Raw genomic sequence first — 26,631 nt, 5'->3', positions numbered from 1 at the left:
GAAAAAGGGGGACTTTGCCTGATGAAGAATGTTGTCTTTATGCCAGCAGATCTGGAATAGTCAGAAACATGGCCCAACAACTAAAACAACATATAGCAAAGAGAAGGGAAGAATTAGATAACTCCTGATTAAATTGGGATAACTACTGGAGTTGGGTGGCATGGCTCATGCCTTTGGCTGGGCCCCTCTTCATGCTCTTCATGGCCCTCACATTTCGCCCCTGTATCCTGAACTGTCTTGTCAAGTTTGTCTCCTCATGCCTAGCATCTATAAAGCTACAAACGGTGGTGATGTCCGGGCCACACTTATATCAGCCTCTGGGCCAAGAAGACCAGGAAGGTTGATGCTTGCTCCAAAAATGTGAAAAAGCATCAAGAGGGGGGAATGTAGGAGAAACTGTCCCAATAAAAATGTAGAAAGGAGAGACTCTGGCCATGATGACTAAGCAAAGTCCATCCAACTGCCCCAACCACCCCTCCCCACACATCTGCTTCTGTCAATTTGTTTCCACATCCACTACCTTGCCTGATGTCACTCCGGTCCAACTAGCCAAGGATGGACCTGGAAGAAGTAGCCCATAAAAGCCTTGTGAAACCCTTCTTCCGGGCTCAGACTCTGGAGATCGATCTCCTGATCTCCTCCGAGCCGGCCGGCGTAATAAACCTGAGTTCTCCAACTCTCCGAGTGCTCGCTTGGTTTCTTGCCGGGTAAGAGAGCTGATCCACTGCAGCCAGAGCTGCTGGAGCTAGTAGGCTACAGCCACAGGGCTGACTCCAGAGCTTATACGCTGCAGCGCAGGGCTGCTGGGTAGCTGCCGTAACAAGCGTACTTCGAATTTCGTATGATTCAGTTTGTTTTTAGGGAGTTGAAGGTCTGTATGGGCAGGGCAGTTAGATTTTCATCCATGGAAGAGTGGTTTCCCTTTGTTAATTCGACAGACCTATATTCAGCACTGCTGTAGGTACTGGGGAGACCATCAGTGAACAAAACAAATCGCTCTGCTTTTGGTGTCAAAGGCAGTAAGTCAAATGCCTGGTGTATCAGAAGATGAAAATCCTATGGAAAATAATACAGGAAAAAGAGATGAAGAGTTGTAAGGGAGCTGCAGTTTTAAAGTAGGTGGTCAGGGAAGGCCTGACTGAGAAGGTAATTTTTGAGTAAAGAGCTGAAGGAAGTGAGAGAGCTAGTCCTGTGACTTTCTAGGAAAAAAGAAAATGCAAAGGCCCTGAGGAAGCCTGCTTGTTGTGTCCGATGAGCAGCCAAGGAGGCCAGTAAGGTAGAGTGAGATAGGGAAGAATTGTAGGAGATAAAGTCAGACAGGAAAGAGTGGGCGACAGATTGTGTAGGACCTTGTAGGCAATTTTGAAAGTTAGGGTTTTCATTCTGAGGGAGATGGGAAGCTACTGGAGAGTTTTGTCAGCAAATTACTATGATCTATCTTTAAAAACTATATACTAAAATATGTATAACAAAGTTTGCCAGTTTAACCATTTTTAAAAGTGTACGATTCAGTGATATTAATTACACTCATTATTATTTAACTATCACAATTATTTCTAAAATTTCTTCATCACCCCAAACAGCTCTTGTAACTGGTTAATAACTCCCTATTGCCCCCTCTGCCCAGCCCCTGGTAACCTCTGGTATACTGTCTACAGATTTGCTTACTCTAGATAATACACACAAATGGAATTATCTAATATGTCCTTTTGTATATGACTTACTTCACTTGGCATAATGCTTTCAGTGTTCATTTATGTCATACCATGTATTAATACTTAATTTCTTTTATGGCTAAATACTATTTTGTTGTGTGTATATACTACGTTTTTTTAATCCATTCATCTGTTGACAGACTCTTGGGTTTTTTTCCACTTTTGGTTATTGTGAATAATGGTGCACTGAACATTGGCTTACAAGGATCTGCTTGAGTCCCTGTTTCCAATTTTTTTGAGTCTATACTTAGGAGTGGGCTTGCTGGGTCATATGATAATTCTGTGTTTAGCAGTTTTTTTCTCTCTTTTGGCCGTGCCGCGGCATATGGAGTTCCTGGCCCAGGGATCACATCTGAGCTACAGTTTCAATCCAGTTTCGCCATAGTGGGAACTCCTATGTTTAAGTTTTTGAGGAACCGTAACTGTTTTTCAGAGTGGCAGCACCATTTTGCATTCAACCAGCCCTGTAACAAGGGTTCCAATTTCTCCAGATCCTCTCCAAAATTTATCTTCTTTTTCCTTTTTCTTTTCTTTTTTGTTTTCTTTTCCTGTTTTCTCCTCTCATCTTTCCAATTTCCTCTTTCTCCTTGTAATAGCCCTCTTAAGTAGTGATGTGAAGTGGTATTGTATTGTGATTTTGATTTTCATTTCCTTAATGATAAATGATGCCGAACATCTTTTCATGTGCTTGTTGGCCATTGGTATATCTTCTTTGGAGAAATGTCTGTTCAAGTCCTTTATCTATTTTTTTGGTGGTATCTGTATGGAAGTTCCTGGGCCAGGGATCGAATTCAGGCCACAGCTGTGACCTGCGCCAAAGCTGTGGCAATGCAGGATCCTTAACCCACTGTGCTGGGCTGGAGGTTGAACTCTCACAGTTGTAGAGACAAGGCCTGGTCCTTAACCTGCTGTGTCACAGCAGGAACTCTGAGTTGTAGGAGATCTTTATGTATTCTCCTTAGCAAACATTTATCAGATATATGATTTGCAAATATTTTCTCCCATTTTGTGGGTTGTCTTTTACATTTGGATACTGTCGCTTTATTGATAAAAGTTTTAAATTTTGATAAGGTCCAATTTATATATTTTTCCATTATTGCTTGTTCTTTTGGTGTTCTATTTCAGAATTTGTTCCCAAATCCAAAGTCATGTCTTCTTTTAAGCGGTTTACAGTTTTAGCTGTTAACGTTTGAATCAGTATATTTTGAATTAATTTTTGCATATGGTCCAACTTCACTCTTTTCTGTGTGGAAATCCAGTTGGCCCAACATCATCTATTGAAAGACTCATTTTGTCACAGAATAGACTTGGCACTCTTTCAAAAATCAGTTATTTGGCAATACATACATATAAGGATTAATTTCTGGAGGCTCAATTCTATTTCATCAATCTGTGTGTTTATGCCACGCCACTGTTTTGATTACGGTAGTTTTGTAGGATGTTTTGAAATTGGGAAGTCTGAGTCTCTAACTTTGTTCATTTTGAAGATTGTTCTGGTTATTCAGGGCCCTTTCCAATTCCATATGAATTTGAGGATCACCTTCTGCAAAAAAGGCTGTCGGAATTTTGATAGAGATTGTGTTGGATCTGTAGGTAGCTTTAGGTAGCTACATAAACATCTTGACAGTATTTAATCTTTCTATCTATGAACACAAGTGTCGTTCCATTTGTTGGTACCTTCTTTCAGTGGCAGCAGTATTTTGTAGGTGTTAGGATACAAGTTTTTCACCTCCTAGATATTCTTTTAGATGCTATTGTAAATGAGTTTGCTTTCTTGATCTCCTTTCAGATTGTTCATTTCTGGTATATGGAAACAGCTGATTTTTGTGTGCTGATTGTGTACCCTGCAACTTTGCTGAGTTTGCTCATTAGATCTAGTAGGTATTTTGTGGATTTTTTGGGATTTTTTTCTTAAATATATAGAATCACATTATCTGTGAATAGAGATAGTTTTACTTCTTCCTTTCCTACCTGAAGGACTTTTATTTCTTATTTATATATAATTTCTCTGGGTAGAATTTTCTTTTTCTTTTAAAAAGTTTTTTTTTGGCAGTGGTGTACAATGGTTGATGTGGAATCTCCATTCCCAGACCAGAGATTGAACCTGGCCTTCAGGGGTGAAAGCACCACATCCTAACCACTAGACTATGAGGGAGCTCCCTGGCTACAGTTTTCAATACTATGTTGAAAAGCATTGGTGAAAGTGAGTATCTTTGTCTTGCTCTTGATCTTAAGGGGAAAGCTTTCAGTCTTTCATCTTTGAGTATGATGTTAACTGTGCATTTTTCATAAGTGCCCTTTTTCGTGTTAAGGAAATTCCCTCCTATCCTTAGTTTTTTTGTTTTTATATCATGAAAGAGTATTCAATTTTGTCAAATGCCTGTGTCAATTGAGATGACCATATTGTGTTTTTCCTTCATTCTATTAAAGTGACTTATTACATTAATTGATTTTCTTATGTTGAGCCATCCTTGCATTCCTGGGATAAATCTCACTTGGTTATGGTATATAATCCTTTAAATTGAATTTTCTTTTAACAGAATCACTCTAATTACTGATTTGAGAATAGACTATGGAGGCAAGCAGATAAGAGGTAATTTGACTTGAACCAGGGTTTTAGCTGTGGAGGTGTGTTAGGAGGTAGGATTTCAGCTTAATTTATTTATTAATTTTTTTGTCTCTCTCTCTTTTTTTTTTTTTTTTTAAGGACTGCACGCACAGCATTTGGAGGTTCCCAGGCTAGGGGTCCAATCAGCTGTAGCCACCAGCCTACACCACAGCAATGCTAGATCTGTACTGGGTCTGCGACCTATACCACAGCTCAGGGCAATGCTGGGCCCTTCATCCACTGAGCACGGCCAGGGATTGATTTTTCTCTTTTTTTCTTTATCTTTTTTTCTTTTTTTTTTTTAAGGGCCACATCTGGCATGTGGAGGTTCCCAGGCTAGGGGTCAAATTGGAACTGTAGCTGCTGGCCTGTGCCATAGCCATAGCAACACCAGGTCTGAGCTGCATCTGTGACCTACACCACAGCCCACAGCAGTGCCGGATCCTTAACCCACTGAGTGAGGCCAGGGATGGAACCCACATCCTCATGGATACCAGTCAGATTCATTTCCACTGAGCCAGGGAACTCCAGGGCCAGGGATGGAACCCACATCCTCATGGATACTGGTCAGGTTCATAATCTACTGAGCCACAACAGGAACTCTCACATACTTTTATTTTCAATTATATTTGTGTATTGGTTAGAGCACAAGCACAGAAAACTTTATTCAGACAGGCTTAACAAATAGGGAAATTTATTATTAAAAGGAAACTTGAAGGCTGAGGTAGGACTACTTGAAGACTGGTTTAGTCCATTAACAATTGTGGCTTCATTTCCCATCTTTGCTATCTTCTTTGTGTTGGCTTCATCGTGAGGCTGACTTCCATCATGGTAGCAAACTGGCAGTAGAGGCCCAAGCTTCCCATTCTCAAATAGAGGGCATCTCTTCTGATAGCTTTCTCACAAGGGCAAGGCATGGTATTCTCAGAGATCCCTTAAACAATCATATTTTATCTCATTGGTCTGAAGTCATAGTTTTGTTCTTAACCCAAATTCAGAGGAATGTCTTGAGTTTAGGCCTGAGTTTTTGAATCATCTTTGTGGCAAAGAGAATGGGATTACTTTTAAATCATTTGGGTTTACAGTGGGAGCTGGGAGTAGGGGTAGCTTCCTTCAAGCACATTGGCTTTGTGGGTAACTGGTCATTACTTGAATTAAATTTATGATACTGTACAAAGGGTGCAGGGTGAAATGGGTTCTGTGTAGGTAACTGCCAATGTCCACTTCCTAATGAGTCCCATAAAATTTCATCTCAGGCCATATGAAGTAATAGTAATTAAAAAATAAAAAAGGAAAAATAGGCAACCTAAGCAGGTTTTAAATTGACTTACTTGAAAACTTCCTCTGCAGTTTCCCAGTTTATAGTGGTTGATTTTCACTGACTGGCTGTAGCTACTTTCAGAACAAGAGGAAATTTATTAAAACTAATGAATTATTCAGTGGGACAGTGAAATTCAGTTATAAAGCACTTCACTGTGCCATGGATTCAGTTCAGGTCAAGTCATGTTCCTAGTTTATGGGCAATGTGGCTTCTCAACAATGACACAGCATAGAGAGAAGCTTTTATCCTTTTCCACAGTTGATAGCATTTTATTGTATTTATTTGGTTCTATTTGTACTTTATTTCAATTGATATTATTAATACAAATTTTAATTTATACTATTGTATAAATTATATATCACATAGTATTTGACAGTTATGAAAACGTGGTAGATACCTATAAAGAAATAGGTCTCAAAAAATCATCCTATTATTTTTAAAAATTGCAGTGATTTGCTTAAGCTGAACTAAATGCTAATAGGTTTTATTTAGCTTTTCTAGTTTGCTTGTTCAGGTAATTTTGGAGGGTATTAAGATAGCAGAAATCTAGCAATAGGTTAATAAAAGTCTTGAAAGCCTCCCTCTCTCTTTTTTTTTTTTTTTTAATTGACTATGCCCTTGGTATATTTAAGTTCCTGGGTCAGGGATCGAACCCATGCTACAGCAGTGACCCAAGCCACTGCAGTTACAATGCTGGAGCCTTAACCCCCTGTGCCACAAGAGAACTCCTAATTTGGGAATTTAATGAGGGTTTTGACATGGATTCTTTGGTTCTAATTTTTTTCACTCTGCCTTCTCCTATTCCTACTAGTGCATTGAAAAGTACTAATGCACTAATGCTTTGTGGTACTAATGCTTTGTAGTACTCAGAAACAATAAAGGAGAATAACTTACTAATTATGTCTTCTAAAATAAATTGTAGATTATGTGTATGTGTATGTGTCTATACATATATGTATATATAAACTAGTTGCTAGTATATTGGTTAAGTACAGATAAATTCAAAGGGCAAGGTTTACATTTTCAGAAAATATGTAATATAATAAATTAAAAAAAACAAACCAAGATTTTTGAAAGTTCATTCTGTTTTTTTTTTTTTTTTTCTTTTTATAGCTGCACCTGTGGAATATAGAAGTTCCTGGGCTAGGGGTCAAGTTGGGGTTTCACTTGCAAGCCTATACCGCAGCCACAGCAAGACCAGATCTGAGCCATAGCTTGTGGCAACACTGTGTCCTTAACCCACCGAGTGAGGCTAGGGATTGAACCTGCATCCTCATGGACACTGTTGGGTTCTTAACCTGCTGAGCCACAGTGGGAACTCCCACTGCATTGTTTTGTTTCGTTTTTTAAATTTTTTAAAGTATAGTAGATTTACAATGTTCTGCTAATTCTGCTGTACAGCAAAGTGACCTAGTTATATAGATATATAAAATGTATATTATATATAGTACATATATATACATTCTTTTTCTTGTGTTATCTTCTATCATGTTCTGTCACAAGTGATTGGCTATAGTTTCCTGTGCTATACAGGAGAACTGCATTGGTTATCCATTCTAAATGTAATACTTTGCAAAATTCTCAGTCCATCCCACTCCCTCTTGCTGCCCCTTGGCAACCACAAGTCTGTTTTCCATGTCTGTGAATCTGCTTCTGTTCTGTAGATAGGTTCATTTGTCCCATATTTTAGATTCCACAGATAAATGGTATCATATGGTATTTGTCTTTTTGTTTCTGACCTACTTTACTTAGTATGAGAAATCTCTAGTTGCATCCATATTGCTACAGATGGCATTATTTCATTCTTTTTTATGGTTGAGTAGTATTCTATTGTGTATATGTACCACATCTTTTTTTTTTTTTTTTTGTCTTTTAGGACCACACCCACGGTATGTGGAGGTTCCCAGGCTGGGAGTCCAGTTGGAGCTATAGTCACTGGCCTACACCACAGCCACAGCCACGCTAGATCCGCGCTGTATCTGTGATCTACACCACAGCTCAGGGCAACACTGGGTCCTTAATCCATGGAGCAAGGCCAGGGATCAAACCTGCGTCCTCATGGATACTAGTCAGATTCGTTTCCCCTGAGCCACAATGGGAACTCCTGTACCACGTCGTCTTAATCCATTCATCTGTTGATGGACATGTAGGTTGTTTCCATGTCTTGGCCACTGTGAATAGTGCTGCAATAAACGTATGGGTGCATGTATCTTTTTGAATTGTAGTTTTGTTTGGGTATACGTGCAAGAGTGGGATTGCGGGATCTTACGACAGTTATATATTTAGTTTTCTAAGGAACTGTTTTCCATAGTGGTTGTACCAATTTACATTCCTACCAGCAGTGTAGGAGAGTTCCCTTTTCTCCACACTGAAAAGGGAGTGTGGAGAAAGGCTTTTTGACTGAAAGCTGCCTCTTTTAGTAAAAATAACAAAATTGTATAGGTGAAACCCAAAAACCAAAATTAGAGCATTGGTAACCAGATCGAATTGCTGAATCATTTAAGCTGCTTCGGTTTTATAAGCTTTCTGTATCAGATTATTTGAAATCCTTATTAATCCAATCTTGTAAGTTACCAGTCTTTGAAATTCTTTCATTTTTCTATATTCATATCTATATACATGAATAGTTAGATGAGTATATGAATATTACTGTGGTAATTTAGATTGTAGTTGGAAGCCTTCTAAATATGGTTTGTATGGTATAGTTGCAGAGAAAGAAAATAGGTGATGTTGAAATTCAGTGCTCTTTGGACCAAGTCCCATGGGTAAGAATGAAGTCTTTTTGGATAAATGAATCCATTTTCTCTTCTCTATTTGGATTTATCATTTAAAAGAACACTCTACCTATGAAGAGCTTCAGTATTAACTTTTGATAATACTTTGTCTTGGTTTTATGGATTTGATATCTCTCTCTGTACTCACAGATTCTTGGTCCCTCTAAGTATATTAAAGGGACTGAGTTATAATAGCAATTAAAATTCTGTCACTACTCCTATCAGTATACCAACTCATGTGTAGCTGTTGTTTAAAAGATGTCATGTCATATTTGTGGCTGTTTATTTTCACATCAACCCTGTGGTCAGTGAGGCAAGTAATATAATAATGTAATATAATAAAGCAAGTAATAATATAATGGCAGTTTAATCCCATTTTTAGATGAAGAAATAATGATTTAGAAAAGTAAAGTGAATCATCCATGGACTCATGGATACTAAATGGCCAAGTGTCACAGCATAATTTTCTAAAAAAATTAGACTCCTTCTCATACAAATATATAATGAACCCATGTCACATTTATTTAATTCATTAATGAGGGTACCAACAGGAGGTAAAATTGGTTCAAAGAGGAACAAAGATTATATAGGTATAATATAATCCATTTTTCTAGAACCAATGGGGTATATATAGATATGGGGAAAGATTTTTACTGTGAGGGATTGGCTCATGCAGTTTTAGAGGCTGAGAAGCTCCACAGACTGCCGCCAGCAAGCCGGAAGCCTTGGGAAAGCCAGTGGTGTCATTCTAGTCTGTATCTGAGAACCAGAGGAGCCAATGGTGTGAGACATCAGAGTCCAGGAGTTCTGATATGCAAGAGCAGGAGAAGATGGATGTCTCAGCTCAAGCAAATAGCAAATTCCCTCTTCCTCCACCTTTTTGTTCTGTTCAGGATCTCAGCAGACTGGGCAATGCCCACCTTTGGTTGAGGGCAGTTGTCTTTACTCTTTCTACCTGCTCAAATGGTGGTCTTCTCTGGAAACAGGCTCCCAAGACCCACCCAGAAATAATGTTTTATTTTTTTTTTATTTTTTTAATTTAATTTTTTTTATTATTCAAATGAATTTATCACATCTGTAAGAAATAATGTTTTACCATTCATTAGCCTAGTCAAGCTGACACATTAAATTGACCATCATACGAACACATTGGGACAGGAACTTTGAAATAATTGCTAGTTTAGATACAGAGCTGTATTATGGGGTAGTAAAAACCATAACCTTTGAGATCATCTTTTCTGCTGGACACAATTCAGTTGGATTTTTACTAGACAAAAATTTACAAGTTAACATGTAACTTCATTGAGTGTGAGTTTTTAACCAAGTAAATAATGAGTCAAATGTATATTCCATATGCAATAATTCTTGGGTGGGCTTGTGCTCCTATATGACATTGAAAGGACATATTGCCTTCTTTTCGTCTTACTTCTAACTTTTGGATCATTTTTTTTTTGACACAAAGCAGCACTGGAGCCTAGAATTTTTGACTCCAAGTCTGGATTTCTTTCCATTCTACTTCCCTGCTTGTTCATAGCATAATTTTTAACGTTAGAGCAATCTGCTAACTTTTGCAGAATCACCTAGCCTTTGTTATTAGTTTTTCTTTGTGCGCAGTGATGATGATACACCCTTGTTGTTCAGGGAAAAAATGAGAAACTCAGTGATTGTAAAATTTGCCTAAACGCTCAAAGTAAGAAATTGAAATTTTAGCTTGTGAACAGTGACTTCTCTTTTGTGACATTCTGTTAGCAAATTTTAGAATAATTGTAAACATTTTTGATTAAATAGTTTTTATAAAAGTGTATTTCATTAGGTTAGCCTTTATATATTTTGAACAAAAACAGAATTGAACCATTTTAGGTACTAATTGAAAATTTGTCCACATTGGCCTATATAATTGTCTCTCAGAGTTAGACATTGAACTACTTACTGATAATTTTTTTCCTGGACTTGAAATGCTTATCTGTATGTGCCATTTAACTCAACAGTGCAGTGGGGTTTTTTTTGTCTGTTTGTTTTTTGGATTTTGGGGGATGCATTTCAAAGGGATTCTTTATTCAGCTTAGCCCTCAAGCAATTAGGCAAGTTCCTGTGGTAATGGTAGGTATTAATTTCCTTACCTTAGTTAGAGGTTTTAGGAACAAAGAAATCTCTGAGCTAATCCACTTAAACCCAACTTTCTCTTGAGACTGGTGTGAAGTCTGTTCTCTACAAGGTGATACCATTCTAAGTGGGAAAATGTGCTCTTGAAATGAATTTCTTCTTTGCCAGAATGTGGTTTAAAAGCTAAGTGATGAAAGACTTATCCCTTCTTTGCTAATTTAGAATTGCATTTGGTCTTAAAATTTCTAAATGTGAGGAGTTCCTGTTGTGGCTCAGCAGAAATGAATTGAGAATGCGGGTTCCATCCCTGGCCTTGCTCAAGAGGTTAAGGATCACTGTGTTGCTGTGATCTATGGTGCAGGTCACAGATGCAGCTTGGATCCTGTGTTGCTGTGGCTGTGGTGTAGGCTGCCAGCTACAGGTCTGATTTGACCCCTAGCCTGGGAATTTCCATATGATGCAGGTGCGGCCCTAAAAAGCAAAAATAATTTTTTTCCCTAAATTTGTTACTAATTTAAACCTTAAGTCTTTTTTTTTTTTTTTTGGCTATTTCTTTGGGCCGCTTCCTGTGGCATATGGAGGTTCCCAGGCTAGGGGTCTAATCGGAGCTGTAGCTGCCGGCCTACGCCAGAGCCACAGCAACTCGGGATCCGAGCCGCGTCTGAGACCTACACCACAGCTCACGGCAACGCCGGATCGTTAACCCACAGAGCAAGGGCAGGGACCGAACCCGCAACCTCCTGGTTCCTAGTCGGATTCGTTAACCACTGCGCCACGACAGGAACTCCTAAACCTTAAGTCTTATTGGTGTGATTTCTATTGACATAAGCTAGAAGTGGTTTAAGTGAATAGCTTGTCCTACTATCTAATTGCTGTCAAATAAAATTACTTCAGATGGCTTTCTTTCAAAACATAATTCCTAATTTTGGCAGATAATCTCTTAATATTTAATTGGCTAATATTACTAACCCTACAGTAAGCTTACTCATTTAGTTAAAATGAGATTCATTTTTCAACTAATTTATTAAAAAGCCTTCCTTTACGAGGAGTTACATTCTTATTAGATATTTTATGAATGTATTATGGTGATTAAAAATTGCTATAGTGAGTTGTTAATAACAGCAGCATTGGACATTTTCCAGTCTTAGAACATTTTGTCTATGTTTTATAGCGGCATTTGGCAAACTGGCCATTGGGTCACATTTGACTTGTTTTTGTACTGACTATAGTAAGCTAAATGGTTTCTGTGTTTTTAAGTGGCTAAAACAAATCAAAAGAAGTGTAATATTTGTAAAATTTGTGTAAATCCAGATTTTCCTGTCTATAAATAATGTTTTATTAGAACGCAGTCATGCCTGTTTAAGTATTGTTTATAGCTTTTGTGCTACAATGGCAGACTTGAGTTGTTGGTGACAGAAACAATCTGTTATATAGTACAAAAATGTAGCCTTGATTTTTCATTAAATCAAAAACACTTTCCCACTTTTACTGGCATACTTTCCCAAACCCCAATTGCTACAAGTAATTCATGTTCTTATAGAAAATTTGGAATGTAAGAAAAATAGAAAGAAAGGGATTAAAAACCATCTGCGGATGTGGGTTAACCACTTATGTTTTGGTATACACTACCTCAGACCTTTAGAAATGCATGTGTGTGTGTGTGTGTGTGTAGGTGTATGTGTATATATGTGTATGTATATAAAATATCTGTAATATACACATAGAGAAATATACATCTCTTTATTTTCTAAGATTAGAGCTTAAGTTGCTTTTTTTTTTGGCTGCGCCTGTGGCATGCAAAAGTTCCTGGTCCAGAGATTCATCCTGCGCCACAACAGCAACCTGAGTCGCTGTAGTAACAGTGCCCAATCCTTAACCCACTGTGCCACAAGGGAACTCCATAACTTGCTCTTTTCATTTGATAAATTATAAGAACATGTTTTAATCATTGCACAGTATTCTGTTTTGTGGATGTGTTTTGAGGAATGCTGATTACTTTTGAGATTAGTTCTTAAAAATGTAACCAGGGATAAAATGATATGAAAATTAGAGAAGTATTTTGAAGGGAAATCTTGGTATAGTGTGAATATATTTCTTTTTGGTCTGCCTTCATGAAGAACACAGCTGATCTTCCATTTAGCCTAGGCTCTGTTTAGACATAGTAATTTTCATGTTAGACCATCAAGCTAGATCTTTTAATAATTTGACTCCTAAAGCATATAGTTGGTACTGCTAGTTGATGGACTGGAAGATTTGGACTCTGGATTCATAGTTTTTACTTACCGTTTCACAGCTGGGAAGGTAAACGGTATGCTGTGTGAGTGCTCCTAGCACGATGGTGGAAGCTGTAGCATAGAGTGATGCTCCAGGGCAGTATCAGTTGACACAGTAAACTCAGAGTGGTGAGAAAAGGGATGTGTGCTCCAGTCTTAGGATAATTCATTCCCTACTCCCTAATTAAGTAAGTGCCCCAGACTGCTGCCTTGTTTCCTATGTGCATCTTGAAGGAAACTCCATTTGTTAGTGTGTTACTGTTCTTTGTCAACCACTCATTCTGTAGTGCATCTACAAACATATACCCAAGTATTTCACTCAAAGAATGATTTGTGAAGGGGTATTGACTTTTAAAATTTCTAGGGATATCCACACCAGCTGCTAGTATTGATTTGTCCACAGCAGAGGTTCGAAATGAAGAGGCCTGCAGGAAACTTGATGTTGGCAATTGGTATCAAATGGAAGATTGCATAGTAACATCAAGTTCTTTGTCTTCTTTTGAAAAATTGGAAGGTCTGGCAACGCTGGGTCCATACTGAACTATTGGCAAGAGTTAACTGGAGCAAAATTAGTCCCTTTCAATTTGTGCTGAAGCATAATGATGTGGGTTATATATAGGTAATGCAAAATTTTGATGGCTGAGTGTTTTTGTAGTTTTCAAACAAAAGTGTTTCATAAGACAGACATTTAAAGATGTATAACAGGTGAAATTATATTTGAACATTCTTTATGTAGATCTTTTTGTAAACTACTTGAGTTAATAGCATGTACGGTTATCATAGTAAACATGATCAAAAAGAGTTGTGTTGTGGCTCATTACTAATTATTAGAGAAATTCAAATCAAAACCACTATGAGGCACCACCTTATAACCAGCCAGAATGGCCATCATCAAAAAGTCTACAAACAGGAGTTCCCATTGTGGCGCAGTGGTTAACGAATCCGACTAGGAACCATGAGGTTGTGGGTTGGATCCCTGGCCTTGCTCAGTGGGTTGAGGATCCGGTGTTGCCGTGAGCTGTGGTGTAGATTGCAGACATGGCTCAGATCCCGAATTGCTGTGGCTCTGGTGTAGGCCGGTGGCTACAGCTCCGATTCGACCCCTGGCCTGGGAATCTCCATGTGCCATGGGAGTGGCCCTAGAAAAGGCAAAAAGACAAAAAAAAAAAAAAAAAAGTCTACAAGCAATAAATACTGCAGAGGGTGTGGAGAAAAGGGAACCCTATTACGCTGTTAGTGGGAACGTAAATTGATGCAACCACTGTGGAAAACAGTATGGAGATTCCTCAGAAAACTAAAAATAGAACTACCATTTGATCCAGCAGTCCCACTCCTGGGCATCTATCCAGAGAAAACCATGACTTGAAAAGATGCATGTACTCCAGTGTTCATTGCAGCAGTATATACAATAGCCAAGACATGGAAACAACCTAAATGTCCATTGACAGAAGAGTGGATAAAGAAGATGTGGTACGTATACACAATGGAATATTACTCAGCCATTTAAAGGAAAGAAATAATGGCATTTTTAGCAACACGGATGGACCTAGAAATTATCATGCTAACCGAAGTCAGTCAGGCAATGAGACACCAACATCAAATGCTATCACTGACATTTGGAATCTGAAAAAAGGATGCAACGAACTTCTTTGCAGAACAGATACTGACTCACAGACTTTGAAAAACTTACGGTTTCCAAATGAGACAGGTTGAGGGGTGGGGGGATGTGCTGGCGTTTGGGATGGAAAGGCTATAAAATTGGCTTGTGAAGATCCTTGTACAACTATAAATGTAATAAAATTCATTGAGTAATTGAAAAAAAAAGCTGTGTTGTGGCTATATCATGTAGTATTTCCTTCTGAGTTTTCTGTTAAATAATTACCTATTAATTACTTTAACTGGGTATGCGTATGTTATTGAATCATTGGGAAAGTTATGTGTTTTCTTTCAATTTCAATTGTCTTAACTTTCATAATTTTACTGCTAGCGTAGAATAGGCTAACTGAATGTTATTGTGTGATATTTAGTGTTCTCTAATCGGTTATAGTTGTATGATATTTAGTGTTTTCTAATAGATTAAAATTAATTTTGTTAGTTTTCTTGCTTGTTATTTAATTTATAATTATTATAGGCTCTTGATGCGACAGTTTATCAAACCCTGAATTTGATAGAATTTCATAATATTTGTTTTAAGAATATAAAGAACTAGTGCTTATATCTAAAAATAGTTAATGGAACATATGCAGCTCAGTTGATTCAATAAGGAAAAATAGGCCTTTGTAAACTTCAGAAACTCCTTTAAAAATATATTTGATTACCCTGAAATATATTTTGCTTACTTTAAAATTTTTAATTATTAAACTAAATGAAAGTAAATATTTCAGTACACTTAGTTTTTGTTTGGCTTCCTTAAAAAAATTGGAGGTAGGATTTGTTTAGAAATGTTCATAAAAATACAGACAGAGTAGGAGTTCCCCTCGTGGCTCAGTGGTTAAGGAATCCGACTAGGAACCATGAGGTTGTTGGTTTTATCCCTGGCCTTGCTCAGTGGGTAAAGGATCCGGTGTTGCTGTGGCTCTGGTGTAGGCTGGCGGCTACAGCTCTGATTAGACCCCTAGCCTGGGAATCTCCCCATGACGTGGCAGCAGCCCATGAAATGGCAAAAAGACAAAAAAAAGAATACAGACAGGTTAAAAAATTGATAAAAACTATTTCCCAAGGAATTAAGACCTACAGTATTTTAAGTACTTTGTATTAGAATAGATTTAATTTCTATAATTATTTACTTACTCTCTATGGTGTCTAAGATATTGATTAAAGCTGGAAAATCATCTGATTTATGAGTGGAACATAATAGTAAATATTCAATAATTAGGCATTAAAGTAGAAGACTATCTTAGAAATGGATTCCGTATACCCATAATCCTTCACTTTTCAGCCTAAATGAAATGAAGTAGGGATGTCCCACAAAGTACTCTGGTTCCTTTTCATAAAACATCTATTTTACTGAACAAAAATTTTGAACTTTTGAAAACATGTTTGAGCAAAAAATAATAAATTTATGAGATTGATAAAAGTAACGGATTGAGCTCAAGAAGCAAATTACAGGACTGTATGATTAAATCCCAGATCACTTTACTAGTTTGCCAAATCTTTTTTTCCCACTGCCTGTGTGAAAGACTGTGTTTGGGACCAGTGAGGGAAAGGAGGTGAAAAGTTGCCATTTTTCAGCTGTTCTATTAGAAGATATGTTGAAGATTTTGTCAGGAACATAAAGACAATACTAATCCAGAAGATTAATGAAAGAAGTGTTTATTGAAGTTAATGAATTAATAAGTATTGGCAATGGTCCTCAGAAGGTTGTATAAAATCCTTGAAAAACACCTGGAAAGACATTATTTGCTTGGCTAAGAAGTTCCAAAACCAACCGGGGATGAATTTTAAAGTGAAATATGAATATTTTGAAACAGATGAGATATTATGTAAACATTGTGAATTTGGGGCTGGTAATAACAAGAAAGTATAAAAGCTTTATAAATTCAGTATGAAAATACTGATATTCTAAGTAATACATTCACGGAGAAGCTCTTGTATATTAAAATTTGCCTGTAGTTCTGAATTTTACATTAAATGATGTCATAAAAACAGTGAATCTAATGAAATCCAAGTTGCTACAATACTTTTTTTTTCAGCTTTAAATGAAAAAAACCTCATTAGTTTCATTACTGAAGTGTGTTGACAGTCCAAAGGAAGATTTATAAGCTAAAGAGAAAATTTCAAATTATCCTATGTGAATGACTCTTACTTGCAGACTGGTTGAAGTATAATTACTGGCTTCAGAAAATGGTATCCATAACTGATATTTTGAGCACTTGAATTAACTTAATCATAAGTGCAGTGACCTTGTGTAAAATATTTTAACATGTACTGAAAAAATTTATAGATACAGAGTAAAAATTCAGTTTTACTATCATGAAGTTAAAATAATTTTAGAAGTTATTGTTTAACTGGTGTTATTTGAATCCTAAAGAAAGATTAATAATATTATTAGAGCAGTCAGTATGTGCCTGAGACAGTAGTATGTTTGAAATACTTGATATAAAAACATTCATTTGTGTTTGAAGCTTATTTACATCATCAGAAAGAATTAACATATTTCTCAGTAGAAGAAAAGGAGAAGCATTAGATTTAAAGAATTATAGCACCCTTGATGTACAATTTAAAGAGACTGAATTGTTGGAATGCTGGTTAGCAGTGAAGAAGAAATTTTCAGTGTATTGGAGCAAAAGCCTCTTCTTTTGCCATTTGCTACCACTTGTGCTAATGAAGTTTCTTTGTGATGGTTATTATATAGAATATTAAGAATATGTTAATAAAAGGTCTCAACTAGGAATTGTGTGGCAATTTTAAGCATAAAACCTCATATGCAAAATTTATATTCGTCTAAACAATTGCAAGTTTGTTATTTAAAAAGTTTGAAAATTTTGATTTTATAGATAACAAAAGTTTTGCAGAATTTTATATTCACATTCCCAGATCCCCTTCCCAAAATGGCAAAAAAAATTTTCATTTTCTAAGTGTGCCATGAACTTGAAAATGTTGTCAATTTCCTGTGTAGAATTTCATTTATAAATGAGGCAGGCAGTTGAGAGTCATTATGTATTTGAGTAAAATCAACAGATCTCAAGCTTGCTAATTGAATAGTTGATCCTTGAGAAAAAAAGAATTTCTACACAAAAAAGAACTTAAAGTACCTATAAGTATTATCAGTGGATTCCACTGAAAATGGTGGAAAAGGAAAAAGGGTGGATAAGAAAGGAATTAAACATTATTTCCTAAATAAAATTCTCAATAGAATTACTGTGGTAGTACAAATATGGCTGAAAATAAAACAGGTATTTGTTGAGTGCACTGAACAACTGTTTGGTCCTTGGAAGCCTGCTTGATCATTCCTGTCTTAGAAGACTTCCCTGAGGAGTTGTACGTATGGCTCAGTGTGCTGATGGGCCAGACCTTGAGATTATAACTTTGGAGACCTGTGGGTAGAGAAATTGCCTCCTGATGCTTCAGTGGAAAACTTTAGTCTCTTGATCCTCAGTTTGCAGCTTCCTGAGGGACCCAAAGAGCTGATGACTGCTGATAGTAAAGAGTTATACAAGTGAAGTAAAATAACAGTCCACCCAAGGAATCTAGCATCAGTGGAAAGGAGACCAACAGAACATCCAGAATAGGAAGCTCCTATTGAGTCAGATCTTTGATCTTTGAAATAGTTAGACTCTTACAAAAGAAAGAAATAATAAGCATCTTTAGGGAGATTGAACTAGTGTACCAGGCAATTTTTTGAAACTAGCAATGAAGATCTTAACATCGTAAAAATTCAATAGGCAAAATGAAAAATGACAATACCTGTTGGGAATGATATTAGCATCTTGGAAATTACGTGGAAGAGGTCTCTTGAAATACAGAACAAAATTAAGGAGATGGTTGTTAGGTAGGAAAAAATACACTAAGAAAAAATTCAAGCAAGAAGAAATTCACTTGGGGTTCCCGTCGTGGCGCAGTGGTTAACGAATCCGACTAGGAACCATGAGTTGTGGGTTTGGTCCCTGCCCTTGCTCAGTAGGTTAAGGATCCGGCGTTGCTGTGAGCTGTGGTGTAGGTTGCAGATGCGGCTCGAATCCCGCGTTGCTGTGGCTCTGGCGTAGGCCGGCAGCTGCAGCTCCGATTCGACCTGGGAATCTCCATATGCCGCAGGAGCAGCCCAAGAAATAGCAAAAAGACAAAAGACAAAAAAAAAAAAAAAAAAAGAAGAAATTCACTAGAATGTGAATAAATGCTGCAGAAGGAAAAAAAGGAATAGCTTATGGCAGTTAATAACTAAACTAGTAGTAGGGATATATTAGTTTGCTACAGCTGTAATTATTAAGTACCTCAAACTGGAAGACTCAATAGAACTGTATTGTCTCATAGTTTTGGAAGCTAGAAATCCAAAACTGATTTGTCGGCAGAGTTTTTTTCTGAGGGCTTTGAGGAAAGGGTCTGTTACAGGCTTTCCTTTGTGGCTTGCAGATGACTTTTCTTCATGTGTTTCTTCACATCACCATCCATCTATACTTGTCTCTGTGTCCAAATTTCCCCTTTCTATAATGATAACACTCATTTTGAATTAGGGACCACCCTAATGACTTCATTTAAATTTCGTTACCTCTGTAATGACTATGTTCAAACAAAGTCACATCCTGAGTTTCTTAGGGATTAGGATTCCAGCATATTTTACTTAGGGGAGGGATACAGTTCAACCCATAACAAGGGGAAGTTTTTCTGAGCTGAAGTAAAGATTTGGAAAGCAGTCCTTTCCAAGGACTCACTGATCCTAAGGAGACTCTATTCTCCTATACACTTAGGCTCTTTAAAATATAAAAATCCTTAAAAGTTTTTCAAGCTCCCAAATGGGAAAAATAGTACTCATCATTGAAGAAAGCATCAGAAAAACAATGACCTTCTTATTTGCAACATTAAAAGGTAGAAGATAGTGAGAGAACATCTATGTCTGTCTGTCTGTCTGTCTGTCTGTCTGTCTATCTATCTATCTATCTATCTATCTATCTGTCTATCTTTTTTGTCTTTTCAGGGCTGCACCTGCGGCATATGGAGGTTCCTAGGCTAGGGGTCTAATTGGAGCTGTAGCTGCCGGCCTACGCCAGAGCCACAGCAACGCGGGATTCGAGCCACGTCTGCAGCCTACACCACAGCTCACAGCAACGCTGGATCCTTAACCTACTGAGCAAGGCCAGGGACCGAACCCGCAAACTCATGGTTCCTAGTCAGATTTGTCTTTGCTGCACCACAATGGAAACTCCTGTAAGACAACACCTATGAACTGACGAGAGACTGTTATGCTTAGCCAACAAATCATTTTCATATCTATTTGAAAAAATACATTTTCACTTTTACAGAGGATCGGCATTTATCACCAACATGTTCTTTTTTTTTTTTTTTTTTTTTTTTTCCTTTTTAGGGCCGCACCCACGATATGGAGGTCCCCAGGCTAGGGGTCGAATCAGAGCTGTAGCTGCAGGCCTACACCACAGCAATGCCAAATCTGAGCCACATCTGTGACCTACATCATGGCTTCTGGCAATGCTGGATCATTAAGCCACTGAGCAAGGCCAGGGATTGAACCTGCATCCTCTTGGCTATTAGTCGGGTTACCTATAAACACTGGCTGTGAGCCACAGCAGGAACTCCTCACCAACATATTCTATCTGAGGAAAATAATTGAAAAAAGGTTTCTAGGAGTTCCCGTCGTGGCGCAGTGGTTAACGAATCCGACTAGGAACCATGAGTTTGTGGGTTTGGTCCCTGCCCTTGCTCAGTAGGTTAAGGATCCGGCGTTGCTGTGAGCTGTGGTGTAGGTTGCAGATGCGGCTCGGATCCCGCGTTGCTGTGGCTCTGCTGTAGGCCGATGGCTACAGCTCCGACTGGATCCCTAGCCTGGGAATCTCCATATGCTGCGGGAGCGGCCCAAGAAATAGCAAAAAGACAAAAAAAAAAAAACAAAAAGAAACAAAAAAAAAACAAAAAGAAAAAGGTTTCTAAATAAACCATTGAATCAGAGCAGAGATTCAAAATAGGACAAGAGGAAGTGAAGAGGAAATTACAGTAAGCAATATATACATTTGCTTATTTACTTATGTATGTATTTATTGGCCATGACTGTGGCATGCAGAAATTCCTGGGCCAAGGATCAGACCTGTGACACAGCAGTGACCTGTGCCACAGCAGTGACCTGAGCCACAGCAGTGACAATGCTGGATCCTTAATCTGCTGAGACACCAAGGAACTCCAATTTATATACATATTTAAATTTATGTAAACATTTATATTAAAATGGATGATGAAATTTGTAACATAAATGATTAGAAAATAGTAAGGATTCTTGAAGTAGAAGGACTATACTAAGAAAGGCTGTAACCAAAACTATATCAACAAAAAACAGTAGTTGTAAGAGAGGGGAAGTCAAAATATTCTAAGAGTTTTGCCTTGCCGGGTGGAGGGACAGTGAAAATACAGGGTTTTGGTGGGGAAGGAATATAGTTTTATTATTTTTCTGAGATAATAGAGTAATAGGATGGAAAAAAGTGAAGTTTTAACATTGGCAATAGGAAAAAAAGAGTATGAATGGTAATATTACCCAGTCAAAAAAATGGATAAAGAATAAAAGGAAACTGAAGAAAGGAAGATAAATACTCATCAAAGTACGATGAAAGGGAGAACTCAAATCCTTACATGAACTATGAATGAGATGAATCTCTTTATTGAAAGATACACATGTTCAAATTGGGCTATTCATATAAGCAAACCAGAAAAATAAAGCACAACTAAGATCCCAGGTGTATGTTGTTAAAATCAGCCTTTAAAACAAGTGAAAAAGGTTAAAAAGTGGCCGATAATGGTAGATAGATAGGCAGGATTATTCCAGGAAAGTCTAAACCAAAGCAAATCAAAATATATTATTTATTTCAGAGAGGGACTTAAGATCTTTTACTGGCTCAAAGTGAAGCATTATGAAAGGATATGACTTGGTTTTAGAAAAAGATGTGTCAAAGTTGTTTATACTCAACAGCTAAATATATAATTAAAAAATTCTATTATTCAATGACTTGGATCCCTTCCAAGAACAAACTTTATTTGATCCATGATTATAATCATGTATATTGAAGAATTTCCCTATTGAAAATTATTCTACAACTTTAATTTTCTGTATGCTTTTTATTTGTCTCAAGATCTTAGTAAATTCGACAAAAATGTTAGATTTGTAAGCAAGTTTACTTTCAAATGCTTTGCGTGGAGATGTCTAGACAGAATTTTGTGTGCAAAAATAGAGTATTTGCATCTAAAAATTAGACATTTTAAATTAAAATGATTTTAGTGTTATAGGTAGCTGCAAGGAAGAGTTATTGAAATTTATTTTTGTTTTGGCAGTGTGAATGAATGAATTACAAAATTCCAAGATTTTATAGTTGTTTTTATATAGTTTTTATTTGCAGAAAACTCAGTTATGGCAGTTTTGCAAATTATCTGTTCTGTATATACCAAAAATTTGTTTTCCAGTTTAATATATTTTAAGATTAAGAATAGATTCTTTTCTTGTATGTATGTATGTGTGTGTATGTACTGTGGGATCAACTTTTGACTCTCCTGTGAGGGGTTTTTGGATTTATGGCAAATATTAATAACCACTAACATTTGTAAAATCCTTTACAATGATTAAAGTATACGTATTTTATCTATTTTATCTTACTACATGTAATGCAGGTGGTGGCACTAAGATTTCTCAATTCTGATTCAGTGAATCATAAATCTTAGTGCTAAACTTTGCTAATGATTCAGAGAATATAGGCAAGCACAAAGTACGATGGAATACTCTTTTTTTTTTTTTTTTTTTTTTGGAGGAACCCCAAACTCACACACAGGTTCCAGAAATGTCCTTTTCTTCTGCATTAGTACATGTGATGGTTTTGGATTAGCAGCATAGTTTTGAGCAATGTGTACAAGAAGAAAATTGCACAAAGGAAGTTATTTTCGTTGGAACTCCTCTGTTTTATATTATCTTAATTACACAGCTTGCTAACTACCCCCCTGTTTCCCAGACATAAAATTAGTAAATTATAAACTTATCAATAAATTATTAATAAATTGTCAAAATTATAAAGTAATAAATCCATAATTCTAGGCTTATTTATGATAAGCAATAGATAGTTTAGCTATATCTGGTTAACAGCTTCTTCTAGATAGGTACTCTTTGGTGTTTTTCTGCTAGGAGATAGCACTAATAGGTTTACAAGGCTACCATCCAGTTTGAAGTTACTAGCTAGGATTCCTGATTGTCTTTCATTCTCGCTTCCCCAGTAGGGAGAGTGAGTTACTAGCCTGCTGTTAATCCTTTCCTTCCCAGTGCATAATAGTGATGGAAGTTTATTCTGTATGGAAAATTTAAAGTAATCTTAAAATTTTCTTGCATGTATTATTAATAGTCTCAGTTTGGGGGGTTTGGGCTTGGGAAATGTGCACTTAAAATGGATACTTGCTGGATATTTTAAAATTTCTTTTGAGTTTATATTGCTAAATATCAATAGGGATAACAGGCTATCCCATAATCACATATAGTTGCTTTGATTATTTCATATTAACATCATGTTTCATCATAAGAGTCTTCAGGTGTATATTCAAAACCGCTGTGCCTTTACTAGAAATTTGAGATAATAGGAACTAAAAGTTGGGTTTGAAAAATTTTATTGAGAACTTAAGGTCTCTTCAATTTAGTGTGTTAAGTCATCTGACGGTATGGCTCATTTTATCTTTAACAGAAAGAGTATGACACAGTTCTCCTATTCATTGTATTTTCTGTAACCATTCTTGAAGTTTGGTTTACATTGAAGAGAGACTTCAAAGCTCATAACAAATTTTTTAAAAACATTCTCAGCAAAACCGTAACTCTATGGAAACAGGTTCACTTGCTAGGCCAAGAGTGTAATAAAAATCCTTAATATGGGAAAGCTTATCTGTCTCAAAATTCTCTTCAAGTAGACTTGTGAACAAATTTAACAGTTTGCTGTGTTTACTTAGGTCTTAAGAAAATTAAATATGTCAAAAATTTATAGCAATTTACACACCCAGGGATTCTTATTGTAAATTAGATAAAGGTTATTCTTAAAAGGATCTCAGTCATAGAATAATAGAATTTTGAAACTGCTAGAACCTTAGAACTCAATTAAACTGACTTGTTTTAAAAAGAAAAAATACTGAATATATGACTCTTAGGGCTAGCATGTTGTGTTTCTTTTGCAGTTCTAGCTCTTATAACCTATATGTGGGCCTAGGTGCCATAACTTACTTTAAATATGTATGTTTGTTCTTCAGTCGTATTGGCAGGTCTATCTCTGAGTTTTCTTATAGAGACTATATTTATTCATAGATTAATTGTTTTTTGGATTTTATCGCTAGAACCTTTCAAAGATGAATGAAGACACATTGGAAACAACTCAACAGCAGCGGAAACTTCCTAAATGGATGGCCATGCAGAATAAGGGATATGCCATAGAGAAAAGAAAGGTTTGCATTTCATTGATTATTCTTTCAGATGGAAAGTTTAATGTCAATTTGACTGTGAAGTCCTCACTCCTAAACTTCAGGCCATTATTTACATTTAGGGTTGCTGTTGTGTGAAAGAAACAGAATCTAGTTGTTGAATGGATGAATAGGAGTAAATTTTAAATGGCTTTATAAAAGGGAAATTCCTACTCTGTACTTTCCCTTTTTATCTAGTTTGCATGGTTGGCCTTACCAGTTTATTCCAATTTAGATAATAATTTAGACACTATTTACTTTGGTGAATTTTCATGGTTAAGAGAGTTTTAAGTCCTCAGCGATTTAAGATCCATCAACCAGTCTTCAGCATTTTAAGGCAACATTATTACATCTAGAATACTAATGTAGTTGAAGAAATAAGTTAGTAAAATAAATGCTTTTATGAAAATAGGATTAAAAGTTTGCAAATAAATTTGTTAGAAAAATAATTTTACAATGGATGGCTTAAATTATCCATGGCTTCATTAGTCTATAAAGCATTAGTTGATAAAACGTAGAACTATAATTTGAATGCTTCAGTGAACTTTATTCTTTCAATGAACACTTATTATTTAATGTGCATTTTATTTGTGCCTTTTCAAATTTTAACTCCAGGCATCTATTCAGAAGAGTGTTTTGGAAGATGACCTCCCCTTCTTAGAATTTACTGGATCCATTGTGTACAGTTATGAAGCTAGTGATTGTTCCTTCTTATCAGAAGATATTAGGTAAAGATTTGGACCCTTAGAAGATAACTATTATGGTAATATTTGTAATGTATTGAGTTTTACCATTGACATGTCTTCAGTAAATAATTACTTTATACATGTAAAATATCACTGATAAGTTCTCATTTTACTTTTATTTTTTATTTTTATTGCTATACTTGTGGCATATATAATTTCTGGTCTAGGGGTCCAATCAGAGCTGCAGCTGCAGGCCCACGCCATAGCCACAGCAATGCCAGATCCAAGCCATGTCTGCAACCTACACTGTAACTTGCTGCAACACCAGATCCTTAACCCTCTGAGCAAGGCCAGGGATAGAACCTACATCCTCATGGATACTAGTTGGGTTCTTAACCCTAAGCCAGAAGGGAACTCCCTAATTCTACTTTTAAATAAAAACTTTAAATCACTGAGTTAAATTGATAATGTACCTATTCATTCATTCATAAGCCTTTCTATCACTTGAGCTATTTTTTTTTTTTTTTTTTTGCTTTTTTAATACTTAGGATGTTATATATAGAACTACTGAACTCACCAGTTTAGGAAAAACATGCAGGAATTATTCAAACTCTAAAATGCCCCTTTCTATTTCATTAAAAATACCAACATCCAACATAGTAATATTGAATTGTTGGCTCTGTTGCATTTAGTTAACAACAGTTATAGCAAATGATCCTTAAAAAGAACATTAAAAGTGACTATTAGTATTTTTAAAATTGCCTAGGTAAATTAGAACTCTGCAGTAATGCAGTCTAAGGCTCTTGAAGCATTTTACAAGAAGTGGTAGGGAATTCATTCAGATATTCTTTGAAGTTATTATACCTGTCCTTTTGTTTTTTTTAAACTGTTACACATTGGTTTTTATTTTTATTTTTTTTCTTTTTGCCTTTTCTAGAGCCACTCCCCTGGCATATGGAAGTTCCCAGGCTAGGGGCTGAATTGGAGCTGTAGCTGACGGCCTAAGCCAGAGCCACAGCAACTCAGAATCCGAGCCACGTCTGCCACAACTCATGGCAACGCCAGATCCTTAACCCACTGAGCAAGGTCAGGGATTGAACCCTTGACCTCATGGTTCCTAGTCAGATTCGTTAACAAATAGCACTCAGGTGTCCTCACTTCCAGTATAGTTATCTGGCTACTTTTAGGTCTCATTAAATAGAACTGAATTTGTCTCATAGAATAGATAAAATCTATTATTTACGATTGTGTGTTAACTCCACCATCTTAGCTGTGACAATGCTATAGTATGTCCTCTCTGAAGGCAGTAAGCTTAAGCGATTTGAAGATTGTAATTATGATGAATTGTATGTTTTCTGGAAGACAGGCAATTATTTTCCATCTCCTATGGTTACTTGAAAGATTTTTGCAAGTTCTCCTGTGGCGCAGCAGGTTAAGAATCTGTAGCTGTGGTGCAGGTTGCAACTGTGACACAATTTTGATCCTTGGCCCAGGAACTTCCACATGCTGCAGATGCAAAAAAAAAAAAAAAAAAAAAAGATTTTGCTATTACAGGTTTTCAACAATTTGATTGAATGTGCCTTTGTATAATGTGATATGTGCTTATCTTGCTTGGGGGGTTCAGTGAACTTTTTGGATCTGTGGGTTTATAGTTTCATCAAATTTGAACAATTTTTTTGAACAGCCTTTAAAGTTTTTTCTTTTTGTGCTTCATTTTGAATAGTTTCTTTGGCTATATCTGCAAGTTCACTTATATAAATTTTTTCTTCTTTAGTGTCTGATCTACTCTTACCTCATCCTGTGAATTTTAAATTTTATTGTATTTTTTATCTCTGGAAGTTCCATTTGTTTCTCCTTAAAAATATCTTCTACTTTGGCTCTTATATTCATGTTTTCTTTTAAACCTTTGAACATATTCAGTGTATTTATAATATCTGTTTTAGTGTCCTTGTCTGTTAATTCTATTATACTAGTTATTTTTCTATTAGATTATTTTTATCCTGCTTATCGGTCATGTTTTC

The 26,631-nt window shown here is 36.4% G+C and overlaps 1 protein-coding gene across 15 annotated transcripts in view; it reads left to right on the top strand.

The window, feature by feature from the left end:
- WRN (WRN RecQ like helicase) overlaps window positions 1-26,631 on the top strand; it is a 128,023-nt gene that overhangs the window by 7,700 nt on the left and 93,692 nt on the right. For 9 of the 15 annotated variants that reach the window (XR_014829940.1, XR_014829939.1, XM_085000172.1 and 6 more), the window contains exons 2-3: window positions 23,802-23,909; window positions 24,540-24,652. Coding sequence is in view for 13 of the 15 variants with exons in the window: in XM_085000172.1 (XP_084856298.1) it covers window positions 23,814-23,909; window positions 24,540-24,652 (209 nt within the window). In the remaining 2 variants the exon portion in view is untranslated. Of the gene's footprint in view, window positions 1-3,504; window positions 3,593-3,768; window positions 3,919-23,801; window positions 23,910-24,539; window positions 24,653-26,631 lie in introns of all 15 variants that reach the window. The other 6 variants (XM_085000175.1, XM_021075783.2, XM_085000178.1 and 3 more) reach the window with 2 other exon arrangements.

This window comes from Sus scrofa, chromosome 15 (genome assembly GCF_054392235.1).
Source record: "Sus scrofa isolate SSC_HxYL_T2T_F1_AM1 chromosome 15, Sscrofa_HxYL_maternal_Yorkshire_Landrace_v2.0, whole genome shotgun sequence".
NCBI lineage: Eukaryota > Metazoa > Chordata > Mammalia > Artiodactyla > Suidae > Sus > Sus scrofa.
Note: the sequence above shows the minus strand (reverse complement) of the source record. Positions and strands in the feature narration are given on the sequence as shown.